This window comes from Euprymna scolopes, chromosome 7 (assembly GCF_053919585.1).
Source record: "Euprymna scolopes isolate OS-2025 chromosome 7, ASM5391958v1, whole genome shotgun sequence".
In the NCBI taxonomy this organism is placed as follows: Eukaryota; Metazoa; Mollusca; class Cephalopoda; order Sepiida; family Sepiolidae; genus Euprymna; species Euprymna scolopes.
This window is the reverse complement of record NC_136488.1, coordinates 140812012-140831315: the sequence shown is the minus strand read 5'-3', so window position 1 is coordinate 140831315 and position 19304 is coordinate 140812012. Positions and strand designations below refer to the sequence as shown.

Here is a 19304-nt window from a genome sequence, read left to right as displayed (position 1 = left end):
AATGCGGGATTTTATTATATATATATATATATATATATATATATATATATATATATATATATATATATATATATATATATATATATATATGCACATACAGGCTGTTCAGTTGTAAAATACTCTTAAATATAATCTTGCAATTTATGCAGATATTGTATTTATTATTATAGAACCAATACTCTATTGATTATTATATTGTACCCAATATATGTCTGTGACCACCCGACGTAGGCCGGTTGTTATATATTTATTATTATGGAACGAATGCCTTATCGGTTATTATATTCTACACAATATATTGTACCTATTTACTATGCCTCCCCACGGGACAGAGTTAGACACCAGGGTCGTTTTTTAACGTGGAGAAAAGGTACAAAAATAAAAATTGTCTCAGTCGTGAAGGATTTCTCCTCCACTGAAAGAGAACAAGAAATGGAAGTGCAGCATCTGAAGAACAGATACTACACTTTGATCTTGTCCCGAAGGCCAAGGAAAAAAAATATGACTTGGATGCCATCAACCTGAATATCTAGTTCTTCAGTCGTATTCGTTACCATCTGATCTAAGTTCGTACGCATAGAAAAACTTAAAAAATAAACAATGTTGTTAAATATATAAATGTATATTTGCGTATTCGTAGAAATAACACGTGTAGTTGACATACCAGATTTGCTTTAGAGATCTGAATCACCTATATATAAAGTTTCAAATCAGTAAATAAAAAATTGGCAGTATAGTTTGGTAGAGATTGTTCCTCACGCATGGATATACAGATAAGGTTATATATATATATATATATATATATATATATATATATATATATATATATATATATATATATATATTGTGTATATAAAAGTTCAATTCACAATTTTTAAAAACACATGTTCTTTTCTCATAAGAGTATATGTTGCAGATCTATTTCGTTAGCAATCTTCAACAAACAGTAAAAATATGTTATCACTGTATTTTTGAGCAAACTCTTCAGACAATTCTGTGGAGGAAAGACATATTCGAACACAACCTTTACATGTCACAAACAGTCAAAAGCGTATCGCTGATGTCGAGAGTGTAATTCTCGTTGCTGCTCAAGTCTCCATCTTTTTTATTTGTTTATTTATTTATTTTTCCCTTTCAGCCGTACTTTCGTATTTATTATTAATCCTTTTTTTTTTAATATAATTTACATCCTTAAATTTATTTTCTCCATTTATTAATTATTACATATTATTTTCAATTTAAATTATTCTGTTTTTTTTTTTTTAACTACTACAATATTAGAAAGTGTTTTCTACAATATCATTAGAATGTGTTTTCCACTTGTTTGTCTGTCATTCTAATTATGTAAATATTGTGTTTGAATATGTCTTTCTCCATAGAATTGTCTGAAGAGTTTACTATATTAAAAAAATACAACTACTGTTCTTCGCATCTTAAGTAAAAACACCATTACGTTCCTTAACAAAAATTAGAAAAGAAATATGGAATAGAAAATCAACTGGAACGCTTAAATTAAAAAAATAAGCGTCCGTCCTATTGTATATTATCGATCCGCCATTAGTGAGACCAGAAGTGCCGGATTTTTTTTACATGGAAGTCACCACTTATCAAGGCCCGGAAGCCACTCGGGGATAAGGGTTATTGTATGTACAGTAATCAATGGGATAATATCCCGGAAATCGTTAGTAATGGAGATTTGATAAAGTGTCTACTTAAGGGGGCAGTTTATCAAGAATTTGTTTATGTTGAACTTGAAGACATCCAAGTTGCAGTCAGGTTGGAAACAGGAAAACGAAAGAGAATTCCACAGGCGTTCACTTCTAAGAAAGAATATTTGTTCATGGAATCTACGTTTTGATTCAGGCACGGATAATGAGTGGGGAAAATTATTGACAGTAGTTTCAGCTAGACGGGTGTTTTGAGGGAAAGGTTGGCGAGGGGGGACCAGAGAATGGCGCTCAGACGAGCACTTGCCATGGAAATAACGATAAAACAAAGACAGGCTCGCAACGTTTCTTCTGTGAGACAGAGGTTGCAGGGAATAGAAAAGGGCATCCCCCACTAAGACACGAAGTCTATTTTGTACTTTGTCAAGGCAGGATAGGCTGTTCTCCATCCTTGGATGTACTTGGCTTTTATATAGATAGAGAATTGCACCAGCACTGAGATATCTTCTGGAGCGGTAGAACGATCCCATCATTTTTCCAGCGACCTTGGTAACAGACTTGATGTTAGTGTTCCATTTCAGATTAGGAATAAAGGTCAATCCCAGAAGCTTGTTAAAACATGGAGCCTCCCCAAGATGAGAGCCATCCATTTCAATTGATGCCAGATGGGGTTCAGAGCGCTGATGAGGTAAAGATAGGAGCTTGGTTTTAGATGCATTAAAAGTAACCAGTAAACCATTCTTTCATTTAAGCAAGTAAAAATGAAGAACCCAATACGATATGAAATACAATTTACGATAGAACTGATATTTACTTGTAATTAATCTTTAACTTGATCCTGTTTGTAAATAATTATTGGATCATATTTATCCCTATTTCACTCCAAATGTAACTTGGATGTATGGGCTACTATTTAGGACACAATTTGCAAGGACACTATGTCGGGAGTGTAGCAGGAAAATGTCTGTTCACATTACACTTGAACTCCTGCATGTTAGTACAGTCAGGGAATCCACTCTTAACCCTTATCCTCGAGTGGTCTATGAGCCTTGATAAGTGGTGATTCCTAAGCAAAAAAAAAAGCAGGAATCCAGAGAGGTATTCAAAAGTTTAGTAGTTCGAAGGAAGAAACTATTTGAAAAAAAAGGCTTTTCGGGACTTAAGGATCTCTACTATGTAGTGGTGGGATTTTGCTGGATGTCGGGTTTGTCGAGGTTATTTATATCGAGGGAGTACAGAGCCTTGGAATTTGTCAGAGCACCCTTCATTAAAATACTTGTAAAATAAGCAGAGGTATGCAACATTTTGTCGATGGGACAAAGGGTTTGAGTTTGGTCTTTTTTTTTTCAGCATTATACGTGCTTATATAAACGTGTTTTTACTTGGAATACAATTTGACGCACCTGGATTTATCAGCATAAAAGAAAGAACGTGTTTCTTTAGTAATAGGTGTTTCTATTATTTTATAATTGTTTAATTGTAGAAATACTGTTCTATCGCAAACAGAAAACGCCAGACGAAAATCTTATCAACTGTCTCTACCAATGATGCTATCCCGGATGACTTTTGTCTCATCTGTAATTGTCTTCTCTCGTTGCTTTGTTATTTCAGGTCGTAAAAATATGGAGGAAGTCTATCACCCTGCTAATGAACGATCAGAGTTTTACTGCATGAAGGACCTTACCTCAGAGCCACAGCTATTCAATCCTCTGGGTGACATTGAAGATTACAGGGTAAGCATCCGGTAATAAAATCGATAATCGTTCATGACAACTCGTTTGGTTTTTGGGATTTTTTCTTTGACTTTTCCGGATCTGTTCAATTTTCCTCTGAGATGGATATATATGCTGATGACACCACACTCTATAACAGGCATGACAGGAAAACAAATGAACACATATCTAAAGAAATGGCAAAAACACTAGAGGATGACCTCCAATCTGTAGTGGAATGGGGACAAAAATGGATGATCACATTCAATGCTGCCAAGACTAAACTCGTTTCCTTCAATAACTACAAGAAACCTTCTCTACCATCAATAGCAATGGCCAACGATTCTTTATCTGAGAGTACATCTTTCAAACTGCTTGGCCTAACATGCACAGGAAACATGAGTTGGAACAATTACATTGAAAGCATTGCCAGGGCCGCTGCAAGGAAGGTGAGCTCTCTCTACCGTGCTAGAAAACTACTAACACCCGAAAGTATCCTGTACCTCTATAAGGCCACCATATGTTCAATTTTCTCTCCTTTTTACGTTCCTTAGCTTTTGCAGACGCTTTTATTCAAATATCACATATCATACATCCTCATCCAATATTACGACACAATGTATTTTATTCTGTACAATTTGTTTTAAAAACGTCTTATTTTGATTGTCTCTTATAGACAAACGTAATGTTTTTCGTTATGGATTGCAAAACGTGCGTAAGGCGGTAAAGAAGAGGTATTCGCTGAAATAAAAAAAAAAAAAAGAGAGAGAAAAAGGGAGACATGTATAAACGGCGCGACACTGACATGACGATATTTCGACCCATAGTTATTAAAAACTAAGATCTTAGGAGAAAAGCGTGTCCTTTTATATAATTTTTGTATTGAAAAAACTTGTTTAATATGAATATCTAAAAGAAATCACATACTTTTCGTCTAAGGAGCTCTTAGCATTTAATAAGTACAGGTCGAAACATCGTGTGAGTTTTGCGGCGTATGTGTATATCTGTGTAAATATATATGCATTAATAAAGGGTGAAGCAGAGCAACTTGCTTATTGGAATATGAATTAAAACACAAGTACTGCAGGTATACATGCAATTCTTTTAACTGCAACTTGTGTAATATTTAAATTTTATTTTCTACCAGTTTTAAAGATGATATTAGTAAAATTGTGTCCATTTTTCTCTATACACTGAGTTAATCGAACTCTGAAGTTTCGGTCAACTCTTTCCAGCATATTGATGGGTATGTTGACAACAGCTCAACAAATATTGTTTTTCAGGTGATTCAAGGTGCTAGGACTATCGTTGTAAACAATTTATTTCAGATATCCCCATAAAAAATAGTCACATGGTGATAAATCAGGGGACCGTGCTGGCCAATGCAGATCACCCCTCAAGGAGATGCGGTGTCCTAGAAAGTTCTGCCGCAAAACAGTCATTGACGCGCGCTGTCTGTGCTGTAGAAAAACAAAATAAATAAGGCAGGCTAAGAGCCAAACTTTAAGTCCCATCCTCTCAAATAAGTCCATCTCTACTATCCCTGGACCAATCATCGTTTTAAGGCGCCAAATTTAAATAAGCAAGTTGCTCTGCCCCCACACTGTATAAATAGTTTATTTACTATTGAGCACTATTATATGAATCCAGTTAAAATTCTCTTGACTTTTATCCTGCGAATACATACTTAAATTATATATATATATATATATATATATATATATATATATATATATATATATATATATATATATATATAGCCGCAGTGATGAGCTGTGAAACAGCGAAACAGTACTGTACGTGGATGACTATATATATATATATATATATATATATATAACCTGAGGTAATTGTTTTCCAGAGGTTAAGTAACCAACGAGGTTTAACGAGGTTAATACAAGAGTGCTCAATATCGAAGTAGAGCAGATTATACTCTATTTGTTTTTACATAAGCAGGAATATGTTGGTACACAGTCATGAGTATGTTTCGGTCAGCTAGTTACCAGAAACTAGAGACCTTTCCAGGCGTCTAAGCTGTACCTCCTGAAGAAGGCTCTAGCTACTGGTAACTAGATGACCGAAACATGCTCATGACTGTGTAGCAACATATTACTGTTTATGTAAAAACAAAGAGAGGGTGTATATATATATATATATATATATATATATATATATAGTAGAAATGGTAATTAATAAAAACTGAAGAAAGTGCTCAATACTGTTGTTGAGCAAATATGCGTTTTATTTTTTATTACCGTATCGTTAAGTTACATCATTGTTTCAGCTACCCGGCCGTTTTGTTTTTTTTGTTTTTTGCCGTCCGTAGCTTCCTCAGACTTTTACAGAAAACAGGGTTTCTGTAAAAGTCTGAGGAAGTTACGGACGGCCAAAAAAACGGCCAGGTAGCTGAAAGATACGGTAATAAAAAATAAAACATATATATATATATATATATATATATATATATATATATATATATATATATATATATATATATATAAACCAGCTGTTTCGCCTTTCAGGATTTATCAGTGTGGATAAATGTATTTAATGAAATGTTTCGTTTGTACATACACACTTTATACGCAAATAATTTTTCTGAGGAAAAGAGTTGATACTGACATAATAATAACCGATTGGTTCTGCATAACGAAACGGATCTGTAAAAAATGTACCGAAATTTTGACATGCTTGAGGGGCAGTTTTGTATGAAAAATAAATATTTGAATCTTGGAATATAACTATACTGTTATTCTTATATATGGAAAAAGTGGTCACTACAATTGCAGAGCAAATTTGTATTTTATTTCATTTTACATATATATATATATATATATATATATATATATATATATATATATATTTGTAGTCATCGACATACAGTCCTGTTTCGTTGTATCACAACTCATCAGTGCCGCTAGACTAGCATCTCTCCCAAGCCAAGGACCGTCGTGTTGACAGTCGGCAGTTCTCCCACTCGACCACAGAAGGGACGCCCGCAAATAACTCGTCGGAATGTCTATTTAAATAGACAACCGCCACCACTCTTACAATGCTCAAATCGCCTGTTTGTAAACAAACAAACAACGATATATATATATATATATATATATATATATATATATATATATATATATATATATATATATATATATATATATATACAAACCAGCTGTTTCGCCTTTCAAGATTTATATTTATCGGTGTGGCTAAATGTATTTAATGAAATGTTTCGTTTGTATATACACACTTTGTAAATACCATTAATAAAGAAAGTAGTAGTAGTAATTACTTCCAGAAGCATATGTATAAACTATATCGTATTTTGTTTATAGCATGGTATTGTCCACTATCCAATCTCAGAAGACGAGCGTGCAATGTAAGTCTATTTTTTTTATCTATATTATTCTTATTATTAACAACTAAATGTGTCTATTACTTTATAATGTCATTTGTTGAAGCATCAATAAAGTGCGGCCGAAAAATGACCGAATCTTCATTTTATTTGGATTCTTGTTCTCATCCTAAGTGTCATTTTCACAACGTCGGTCGATGTAACCTCTGATCTTCTTTAGGTGTGTCTTATCGATTCGGGAACGTTTCTATCGAGCTCCGCAATACAGTAATCTATATATATATATATATATATATATATATATATATATATATATATATATATATATATATATATATATATATATATAAAGCTGAACTTCTGTGTGTATGTCTGGTCACGAATAGGCTCCGATATGGTTGACTATTATAGAAAACTGATCACATATAATGATAGATGTATCGAAACACAGGAATGGGTATGTTTGATCTGGCATAATGATGATTCATTAAAATTGTTGGGTCTGCGTACGCGCCTGGTCCACAAAGTATGGAAATAAAAAATTTAAAAATTAAAAAAAAAAACGTTTACAAGTGTTTTTGATATAGATGTACATAATAATAATAGTATGTTTTAACTTAAATAGGGATGGTATAATAAAATTGTGGGGTCTGCGTTTGCGCCTGGCCTCCATAGAATGGAAATAGGCACAAACTTTAATAAAGACTCTTCATATCTATCTGCGTAAGTATACTTTAATAATTATGTTTCATTTTGAAGAAATATGGTATAATAAAATTATGGGGTGTTCGTTCGCGCCTGACCTCCATAGAATGAAAATATGCGACAAAGTTTAACAAGGTTTTTTAATATAGATCCACAAAATATTGTGATAAGTGTTTCAGTGTGAACAGGTATGGTATAATAAATTACGGGGTTTATCTATTTTATTTTTACTTTCATCATATTTTGCTTTGGTTTTGATACCCCCAAATTCGAAGCTATCTCTTTACAACCCTTCCGTTTCATAACCTATCATACTTTCATAAATCAGAGACCATTTTCTGTAGGCTGTTTTTAAACCCAGTCAACGACGGGTAGTTTTGTTAGTATATATATATATATATATATATATATATATATATATATATATATATATATATATATATAGTAATAATAATTAGTTTGTGCTTTCTTTCCTCGTTTTATTTATTTTTTCATCCTTATCGACCCTTCTCGACTATTTGGGGTGGTGGCAATTGATGCAGCCACGACAATTTGAAAGGGGAAGTGAGGAGTTAACTCACGATTATACAATTTCAGTTTTCTGGGTTCCGTATGCTGTACCTATATTTGTTGATTGACACTGACACTTATGGGGGTGGAGTAACTTACAAATCGTTTCAGTTTTCTTGATTCCATGTGATGTTTTGTGTGTGTGTGTGTGTGTGTGTGTGTGTGTGTGTGTGTGTGTGTGTGTGTGTGTGTGTGTGTGTGTGTGTGTGTGTTGAGGTTTCTATATGTCCTGTAAGCGTCTGCAGCTCGTGTGTATTAATCTCCAAATATTTCATCTGGTTTCATTATTGCTTGTTCCTTCTCATTATTATTGGCTCGCAAGGAGCTTTCACGCAGGTCACTAAAGATCTCTCCTTGAAAAGAGCCTGTGGTGTTCCCTGCAAGCTGACTGACAACAAGTCTCCATAGATTTTTCAGTAATCTCCACCTCTTTCGATAACATTTGCAAATAAATTTGCATTATCGAAACAGGTGCTTGCCATTGATTTCTCGGTGGCAGCGGCTATTGGTCCGCACTGGAATTTGAGTGGCAATAAGCCTCTCCAAGGTCCCAGTTCTCTTCGCACTTATCCAGTGGAGATCTGGTTAGTGGTCTCTCCTCGGTCTTCCCTTCCTCCTTGACTCTACTTGGCTGGTTGGTCTCACTCTTTATGGGAGGGAGGTAATTTGGTTATGGGAGATGGGGGGGGGGGGTAGAGAACATAGATATGCGGCTTCAATGTTCTGGGTTTGATGTAGCGTTTCATGTTTTGCCTCTGCAGCAGTTTGTCTGGTCCATGCCATGTGTGTTAGTTTCCGCATTCAAGGGTTTCCTTAATATTTCAGCTGTTATTTACTCACTAGGCCACAATCAAAGATTTCTCTTTGGGAATAACTTGTGGCGTTCCCTGGACTCTGAGTGACAACAAGTCTCTCCAGATTTTCAATACTCTCCACCTCTTTCGATAATCTTTGCCAATGAATTTGCGTTATCGCAACATCCGAGTGTCATTGATTTCTCGTTGATAGCGACCATTGGTCTTTACGGGAATTTGGATGGCAATGAGCCTGCCCAAGATCCCAGTTCTCTTTGGACTTATCCAGTAAAGGTCGGTTTCTGCATTTTTCCTAGCTCATTTATTTCGTGTGGCGCCAGTTTATGGTGACAAACTCACATAAAACAGGGTTGGAACGTAGGGCCGCGGGGAGGTTTAATTTACAATCAATTTTCATGATTCTATGTGATGTTTCTTTGTGTTTTATATCTGTAGCAGTTTCTGTATGTCCGAATTGTGCCTTAGCTCATGTGTGTTAGTTTCCGCGTGCAAGGATTTTCCTTAATATTTCACCCGTTTTCCTTATTGCTACGTGTTGTATCTTAGTAGTCATCCTTTTGATTCCAATCTCTCCCATTCTTTTTTTTTTCAAAGTTTGTCGCTATTGTTCTTAGTACTCCTACTATTATTGGTGTTATCTTGGCTTTCTTCATCTTCCATATCCCTTTCAACTCTCCGGCCGGTTCCCTGTATTTGCTTTGCTTCTCTGTTTTCTGGATCTTCACTCTGTGGTCTGCTGGAACGGCAAAATCTACAATATGGCAGGACTTTTTCTTCCGTTTAACTATTATGATGTCCGATCTTTTTGCTTTAATGGGTTTATCCGTTTGTGTATCCACGCCCCACGGGAATTTGTGACTTTCATTTTCAAGTACTGTTGCCGGTTTGTACAAGCACAAACCGGCAGCAGCACTTGAAAGCAGTATATTATTATTCACTCACGAGGAGTTCTCACACAGGTCATCATTGGACATTGCTCACTGACAAAGACCGATAGTGTTCCCTGGAGTCTGGGTGACAACAAGTCTCCCCAGATTTCCAGTAATCCTCACATCTTTCGATAACCTTCCCAAATAAATTTGCGTCATCGCAACAGTCGCTTGCCACTAATTTCTCGCTGACAATGACCATTGGTCTTCACTGGAATTTGGATGGCAATAAACTTCTCCCAACGTCCTAATCCCCTCTGCACTAATCCAGTGGAGGTCTAGTAAGTGCTTTCATTCTTCTACCTTTCCATCCTCCTTGATCCTTCGACTTTTATTAAGGGGAAGAAATACGGGCAGGGGGAAAGTAAAGAGATAGAAAGGGAAGGGAGATGAGAGGGGGGAAAGATGGAAGGGGAAGAAGATGGGAAGGGGGTAGTAGTCAGTCTACAACTTCGTAGCTTCAGTTTTCTTGATTTGATGTTTGTTTTATTTTTCTTGTATTTTCTATGTGCCCAGTATGCCATATTATTATTATTATTATTATTATTATCATTATTATTATTATTAGCAGCAGCAGCAACAGCAGCAACAACAACAGTAGTAGTAGTATCATTATTATTGTTTGTTTGTTTTATTTATTTATACAGGAACGCCAAAAATAATGCCACCAATAGTTTGGACCCAAACAGCGATTCATGTTACCCACCCACTAAAGTGCCGAGACGAAATAACTTCCTTTATTGCATGACATATCAAAAAGGTAACAAAACATTCCTATAATTTGGAGGCTCAAAAGAAAAAATGGCGGCATTTTTTTATAGTCGTTGTTATGCCACTTATGTACTTGTGTCGGACTCATTTGTTGACGAAGGAAAACAAACATTCCTGCTCCGAGCTTTTTTATTGCTGTATTTAAACATGGTTAATGCCAACCGAGAGGTTAAATACATTGATCATAAGAGTAAGAATGTAGAATCGTAGCTGTATCATCAGTTGATATTATATCGATATAATATTGTGCGAGGTTACATTAAGTTAGGTAGAGTTATATCCCTTGAATCTGTGTTAGTTCGAGACCACTGTTTATTTTTCGCTCGATATTGGGTTAATTTCTCATCTCCAGTAATGACTATTATGATAAAATCGTATTCCTGTCTGGTTTTGTTTTTGTTTTTTTTTTTGTTTTTTTGTTGTTGTTTGTTCACATTTTATATATATATATATATATATATATATATATATATATATATGTGTGTGTGTGTGTGTGTGTGTGTGTGTGTGTGTGTGTGTGTGTGTGTGTGTGTATAGTAAGTTATAAAATGTATATGGCGATTAAGTTACTAACTAGCTCTACCTACGTATTGAGCACTTTTGAAGTAAATACTTAAAGTTTACGCATAAATCTATACTCTCGTATATTAATTCTATGTGAATAAATTAAGTAGTTATATATATATATATATATATATATATATATATATATATATATATATATATATATATATATATATATATATATACGTACAAAGGATAAGCGGTTTCACAAATGGATTCTCATACTGAAAATGGGCCTATATACACTTTTATTTCTAGCGTGATTTCTATATATACTATTTATTCAAAAGAAATCTACGTTCAATGAGTAACTTCATTTGCATATTACATTAAAGAAAATCTGTTATGATAATTAGTTCGATGTTATTGCTTGTTGTAATAGAATCGTTTTAATTGTTCTATTTAGAAATATCATTTAAAGTTGATTTCTTTATTTAGAAATATTATTTACCGTTGATTTGTTTAATTCATTTTTAATTTAACTGATCTTTAATTTAATTAACGCTATTATCAGTTGGCAACAGTTGCGTTTAAAACCAAAAAGAAGCTAATTTATTTAAGTTATCAGAGTTACTTCGCGTTTGATTTTCGTAGACTACGATGGGTGCGATTTATACTTCCATAAATCCAACATGTGATAACTTTTCGTAACAAGTTAGGATAGTCTGTGTATCTTTAATAGTATGTGACTAATCCCTCCGCCCGGCAACGTTTAAACAGTGCAACGCCGGGTATATACAGCTAATATTGACATGAATGCATTTACAGCTCATTAAACCTAGTGTTTTGGGAATTGGAAAAATCGGAACTTTGGGGGTATCGGAATCGGAGAAAATGTTGCATGTTTTCAGATGCCAAAAACGATTCTTTTAATATGTTTTGTTTAATTTACAATTGCTGATACAAATTATAAAATGATAAATATTTACTGATTATAAATTATCAGCAAAACGAAACATATATATATATTGTTTTAAAATATAATTATCTACTGACACGTGTTTGGCAGTGGATAATTATATTTTAAAAACATTATATATGCCACTTCCCATATGGGGGTACCAAAGTGGTTAAAGGGAAAATTATTCCCAACTCGCATTTAGGTAAAAATGCACTTTCGTAAATAATTGAATTCATTCAAAACGTATCGCAATAACAAAAACAAATAGCATCTATATATATATATATATATATATATATATATATATATATATATATATATATATATATATATATATAATATTTGCTATAATAATCATTAAATACCTACAAACACTATCTCCGCAACGAAACAGTCTCTGACTCCATTAGCAAGGATCAAACTCATTCGGTCACCGTTAACCGCGATAAATATTGTTGAAATTTAAACATTTATTTTTTTAATGCTTTTAAACGCCTGTCAGAGTGATCTAATCATTATATGATGATCTGCGTATGCAAGCCAAAGTGACCGACTTTATTTCAACTTAAAAGAGCTGACATAATTATTTACTATAATAATTATTAAATACCTACAAACACTAGAATTTCATCCTTTCGGGTGTCACGATACACACCAGTCAAGGGATTCGAACCCGTTCACGAAGCCATGTCTGCCTCCATTAGCAAGGACCAAATCCATTCGGCCACCGTTAACCTGTATATATATATATATATATATATATATATATATATATATATATATATATATATATGAACAAATGATTAATAAAACATGTGAAAAGACATCTTGAAAAAGAGTTAAAACATATTTAATTTTAAAAAGGAAGCACAAGATAAGTGGATAGTCCTTAATCCGCGGAGTTTCGAAGAAATACTTTCCTTCTCATCAGAGGGCAGGAATTAGAAAAATGCGGGATCGGATTTTGCATGTAAAAGTATTTAATGAAACTACAAGTAAGCCACAGATCTTACTTGGTTAAAAAAAAAGGGTGAGGTAAGGGGAATAGGAGGTAAAAGAAAAATGATAAAAAGATTTCACATGAATGGATAGTCCGGTGAAGGGTAAAAAAATCCAAGAATGGTAAAATCCAAAGACGGTAGAATTAAAAATTTCCAACCCAACAGGTAAGTTCCAAATGGTCCAAAATGATCCAAAAGGCAGAATTCCTTGGAAAAAATCACAAATGGAATGAGTTCCAAATCATTAAAAGAAAAGTTCAAATGTGCACAGAAAAAGCACTGTATATATATATATATATATATATATATATATATATATATATATATATATATATATATATATGGAAATGTATAAAAAAGAATACGAAAAGTATAAAAGCTTATAACTTTTCTTTATTCGTTTTTAATCGGTGACGTGCAGGAATACAAAGTAATATTATGAAAAAAAAGTTAAAAAACTTTTTTCACAAGTACATAATTTTCGATCGATCCTTCAGTCTTCATCGGTGTAGTGAAAGTGATGAGCGTACACGGGGAAAAGGGGAAAGGAAAAGGAAGGAGGGGAGAAGGAGAAGGAGGTATAGCCAATTAGAAGATGCCACGTCACACACACGCAGCACACACACGTGCATATATATATGCACGTGTGTGTGTGTGTGTGTGTGTGTGTGTGTGTGTGTGTGTGTGTGTGTGTGTGTGTGTGTGTGTGTGTGTGTGACTGTAATAAGCAAATCCAATCTTATACTTTGGGAATTAGTACTGACCGTCTTAAAGAAAAAATTGCGACAGTTATAGAACCTCCGTAAGGGCCAACTTGAAACTATCTTAGATCTGAACTTTGTATTCATTGTAAAAGAACACCACAATCATGCTGGGGATCTACTCGGTTTCTTCTGTCATTCCTAATGAGACCAGCTGTGAATTATTAATATATGGTTTTCAAAGACACTAGCGACATTTATAAATACCCTTGTGAGCTAAATTAGGGTCATGATTCAGCGTTTGGAGAACATACACTAAACGTTCGTGTATATTGCTGGAATGTGGCACAAGGAATTCATTTTTATAAATCTAATGGATCCCATCAAGTGTAACCTGCTAAGAGTCACAATATTTTATTGAAGGAAAACGCACATATTTGTTAGTAACATTAAAATAACAACATTTAAAATTATTAAAATTATGATATAATTTGAAACACTGGCTGCAGTGACTTATTCATTCCTTTGTTATTGTTTTCAGTCAATATGAAACCTCTCTACTTATTCAAATTGGCACTTAAAAGTAAAGAAAATACACAAAAGTGTTCATAATGCACGTACTCGTCACAGAACGAAGATGTCATATTCAAAAAATCACGTAAATCACTTAACATAAATAATCTCGCCCGCTACTAAATTGGCTGAAAAATGCGAGGCTCACTATTTGTTTGTAAATAAGCGGTTTGTAGCACCATAAAACTGGTGGGCGAATGTTTCTTTAAAATAGACATTTGGCGAGGTTATTTGCGGGCACCGCTCTCATGGGTCGATGGGTAGAACTGCCGATTGTTGACATGATGGTTCTAGATCCAATCCTCGGCTTGAGAAAGGTGCTAGTCTAGCGGCACTGATGAGTTGTGATGCAACGAAACAGTACTGTATGTCGATGACTCCAAATATATATATATATATATATATATATATATATATATATATAGTCTTGGAAGTTTTTAATCTTTAAAACTCTAAAAAATAAAATTCATTTTTATCATTCGTTAGAAAACTATTTAGTCAGTAAGTCATTTAATAACCTGCAATCACTGCATCAACTAGCTCTCTCGAATTCACTATAGTACCAATGAATCATTAGTTGTTTACCATGAAACACTGTATCGGGGATTTAAAAACAAAGCAGTATATTAAATCATGGCTTCCCAGCAGTGTTGATCAAACACCACCTCCCTTAATCTTAAGAAAAAATGTTACAGATATTAGATCTATTTTCCTATTCTTAATTAATTTGGCTAGCCTATTCATGTTATAAACATGAATTATATATACAGGGTGTCCACAAAGTCTGGCTACATTATGTAGCCAGACTTTGTGGAAGTATCCTGTAGATTATGTAGCCAGACCTTGTGGGCACCCTGTATATATATATATATATATATATATATATATATATATGTGTGTGTGTGTGTGTGTGTGTGTGTGTGTGTGTGTGTGTGTGTGTGTGTGTGTGTGTATACAGGGTGCCCACAAAGTCTGGCTACATACTCTACAGGATGCTTCCACAAAGTCTGGCTATATAACGTAGCCAGACTTTGTGGAAGTATCCTGTAGATTATGTAGCCAGACTTTGTGGACACCCTGTATATATATATATATATATATATATATATATATATATATATATATATATATATAGAGAGAGAGAGAGAGAGAGAGAGAGAGAGAGAGAATAAATGACAAAAAGTACTATTCCAAAATTCATGATGTTGACCATCTTATAATTTATTCCTTTAATTCAGTAATTCAATATGGTGTCATGAAAAAATATAAAGGTATTTGCAGCTTCTCTTCCAATTTTCGGGTTTGAATCATGTCAAATCACATTTCATTTCCTTTTGACAGATTTATTGTTGCTATTTCTTCTGATGAGTTAAGGGCATAATAGATTCACTGATTGATATAATAATTAAGTGATTGGTTTTGCGCTACGAAAGATATACTGTCAACGATTTGTATAAGTCAACTGAATCAAAGGAATAAATTATAAGTTGGTCAACATCATGAATTTTGGAATATAACTTTTTTGTCATTTATTCTCTATATTGCCCTGTAATTACATTGCGCTTCTTAAATAAGGATTGATATATATTATAAGAAAATATATTTCTGCATAAATATATATATAAGAGAGAGCTCAATATGTATATATATATATATATATATATATATATGTAGAAATATATTTTCTTATAATATATATCAATCCTTATTTAAGATATATATATGAGAGAGCTCAATATATATATATATATATATATATATATATATATATATATATGAGAGAGCTCAATATATATATATATATATATATATATATATATATATATATATATATGTTTAAAGAAAAATAGAAAAACCGAATGAAATTATTAAAAAATCAACGTTTCGTCCTTATTTCAGAGGACATCTTCAGGATAATTGAAATAAAAATGTAAGAAAAGAAAAAGTCATAAATCGTGCGAAAAAAGACAGTTTTTAAATCCTACTCATGTCGGGAAGGACAAATATGTGTGCGTATGGGAAGGTTGGGTTGTTCGATGTCTATATATACACTTTTAAAAATGCATTAAAATAAATATGTACATTTTTTTTTTCTCTTCTGCAAAACTACTCATTTTCCTGAAACATTCAAGGAAAAACGGCTAGCCAGGATCCACCCTGATACCTTGCTATTTGATTATTATTTTCCCTATGCTAGGGGTTAAATGGTAGAAGCCTTTTCTTTGCGTAATAGTATTAGTATTCAATATTAGTGCTGATTCTAAAAGTCTTCTTTTAGCTCTATCTATCACGTATTTAATAATTTTCGCTTGATCTAAATTAAATGAGTGATCGTGTTCTGCACAATGGCAAAAGAGTGCATTTAGGGCGTTACCATTCCTTATATCTCTTCTGTGCTCGTTAAGTCTTAATTTCAATTTTCGTTGTGTTTCACCTATGTACGCTTGTTGACAGTTGTTACATGGGATGGAATATATAACTGTCAACAAGCGTACATAGGTGAAACACAACGAAAATTGAAATTAAGACTTAACGAGCACAGAAGAGATATAAGGAATGGTAACGCCCTAAATGCACTCTTTTGCCATTGTGCAGAACACGATCATTCATTTAATTTAGATCAAGCGAAAATTATTAAATACGTGATAGATAGAGCTAAAAGAAGACTTTTAGAATAAGCACTAATATCGAATACTAATACTATTACGCAAAGAAAAGGCTTCTACCATTTAACCCCTAGCATAGGGAAAATAATAATCAAAGAGCAAGGTATCAGGGTGGATCCTGGCTAGCCGTTTTTCCTTGAATGTTTCAGAAAAATGAGTAGTTTTGCAGAAGAGAAAAAAAAATGTACATATTTATTTTAATGCATTTTTAAAAGTGTATATATAGACATCGAACAACCCAACCTTCCCATACGCACACATATTTGTCCTTCCCGACATGGGTAGGATTTAAAAACTGTCTTTTTTCGCACGATCTATGACTTTTTCTTTTCTTACATTTTTATTTCAATTATCCTGAAGATGTCCTCTGAAATAAGGACGAAACGTTGATTTTTTAATAATTTCATTCGGTTTTTCTATTTTTCTTTAAACATAACGTCAACCACCGCTGGTATTTTTTCATTCCTTATACATATATATATATATATATATATATATATATATATATATATATATATATATATGTATATATATATGAGAGAGCTCAATATATATATATATATATATATATATATATATATATATATATATATATATGAGAGAGCTCAATATATATATATGAGAGAGCTCAATATATATATATATATATATATATATGAGAGAGCTCAATATATATATATATATATATATATATATATATATGAGAGAGCTCAATATATATATATATGAGTGAGCTCAATATATATATATATATATATATGAGAGAGCTATATATATATATATATATATATATATATATATATATATATGAGAGAGAGCTCAATATATATATATATATATATATATATATATATATATATATATATATATATATATATAAAACTACTTGATAGAAAATGGACAAACTGATAAACTATAAGCAAGTTCCCGTGCTTCTCCGACCTACATCAAACAGTGTAACAAGGAATGTCAAATATTGATTACCTACACTTCAACTTAAACTATGACTATAAAGGCGTGTAGGGGTGAAACTTGTACTGAATCCGAATAGGTTCACTGCATTTTTCGTCAAGGCGGTTCATCCTCGCCAATCTGCTGCTGAGACCTTGATATAATTTAGCTATTCCTGGTGCCAGTATTGAACACCAAAAAACGTGGGACCCATCCACCAGCTCCATGTCTGTCCTCACTGTTCCCAGCAAAATTTCAAATCGCTGCCTCTGCACTTCTTCATGACGGCTTGCGGATAAATTCTTCATCAAGGTGTCGAATAACGTGACGAAACCAGCAATTTCACCTTGAACGATTATCATATTTAACTCTAACTTAAAAAAAATTGAATAAATCTACCATCATTCATCAACTCAGTTGTCGGTCCTTACGAAATTCATTTTGTAGTACACAGGTGGTCCGGTCCGGGCGAAACGCAAGAGTTACTACGGGCTTTGCTTGAAAATATTCATTGGTCGGTATTCACATACGTCTTTGTCCCGTACAATTTGACGGACTGGACCACAATGGCAGCTAGCAGACGATAGATTATTACCATCTATCTATATATCTATAAGCGTGAGAATGTGTGTGTGAGGGCACTTCTCAACCTATATACTCAACGAAATTTTGATCTACAGATTTGAAATTTGATATATAGGGTATTCAGACATGTGTAAAACTTTTTGATCGGTTTTCATCAAGATAAAGGGCTGCTAAGGAGTTAAAAATGAAAAATTGGCATGTGGGAGTCGTCGAATTTTCATTTGTTTGCTAACTCTTTCACAAATGCACATACGTGAATAGTTCACATTGCAGATTACTTATGTTTAGAATAAGTAGGTTTGAAAACCTCTTTTAAACATCGTGTCACGCTAGTTTAATGATATCGCACTTGACTCATTGTCTTTAGGTTTTGGTTTCGATTTCAGCTCGAGTATATTTTTTTTACTTACAATAATTGAACTGTTTAGAAAAAACATAATACTCGCAGGCACATGTCTCAGTTTCTTTCCGTTTTTTGTTTTTTGTTTTTTTTACTTCGTTTTTTTTTTAAGGAATTTAATGTTATGTTTAATACCGGACAACGCCGGGTACATCAGCTAGTATATATATATAACTGGAAAAAGGATTAATTAGATTTGCACTTGTTTTATGACCTCTTATCAAAATTAAAATCAAGATATAATGATACTGAACCTTATGTCTAGAATCCTTATTCTAATTTTGATCACAACCCATTACATAATTTTGATTATAGAAAATGCCCATAAAATTAAGACTTAAGCTTAAGAGGTTTTAAGAACAAATTGAAATTCAAGGAATCTTGCTTAATTCCTGTCCAAAACTACGGATAAAATTCAAAGTAAATAAAATATTTCTG

The 19304-nt window shown here is 33.1% G+C and overlaps 1 protein-coding gene across 1 annotated transcript in view; it reads left to right on the top strand.

Annotated features, from left to right (window-relative positions):
• Positions 1 to 19304, top strand: part of LOC145280007 (uncharacterized) — a 512870-nt gene that overhangs the window by 478346 nt on the left and 15220 nt on the right. Inside the window, exons 13-15 of the mRNA XM_080131636.1 lie at positions 3279 to 3400; positions 6715 to 6758; positions 10401 to 10513. Of these exons, the coding sequence (XP_079987762.1) occupies positions 3279 to 3400; positions 6715 to 6758; positions 10401 to 10513 (279 nt within the window). The remainder of the gene's footprint in view (positions 1 to 3278; positions 3401 to 6714; positions 6759 to 10400; positions 10514 to 19304) is intronic.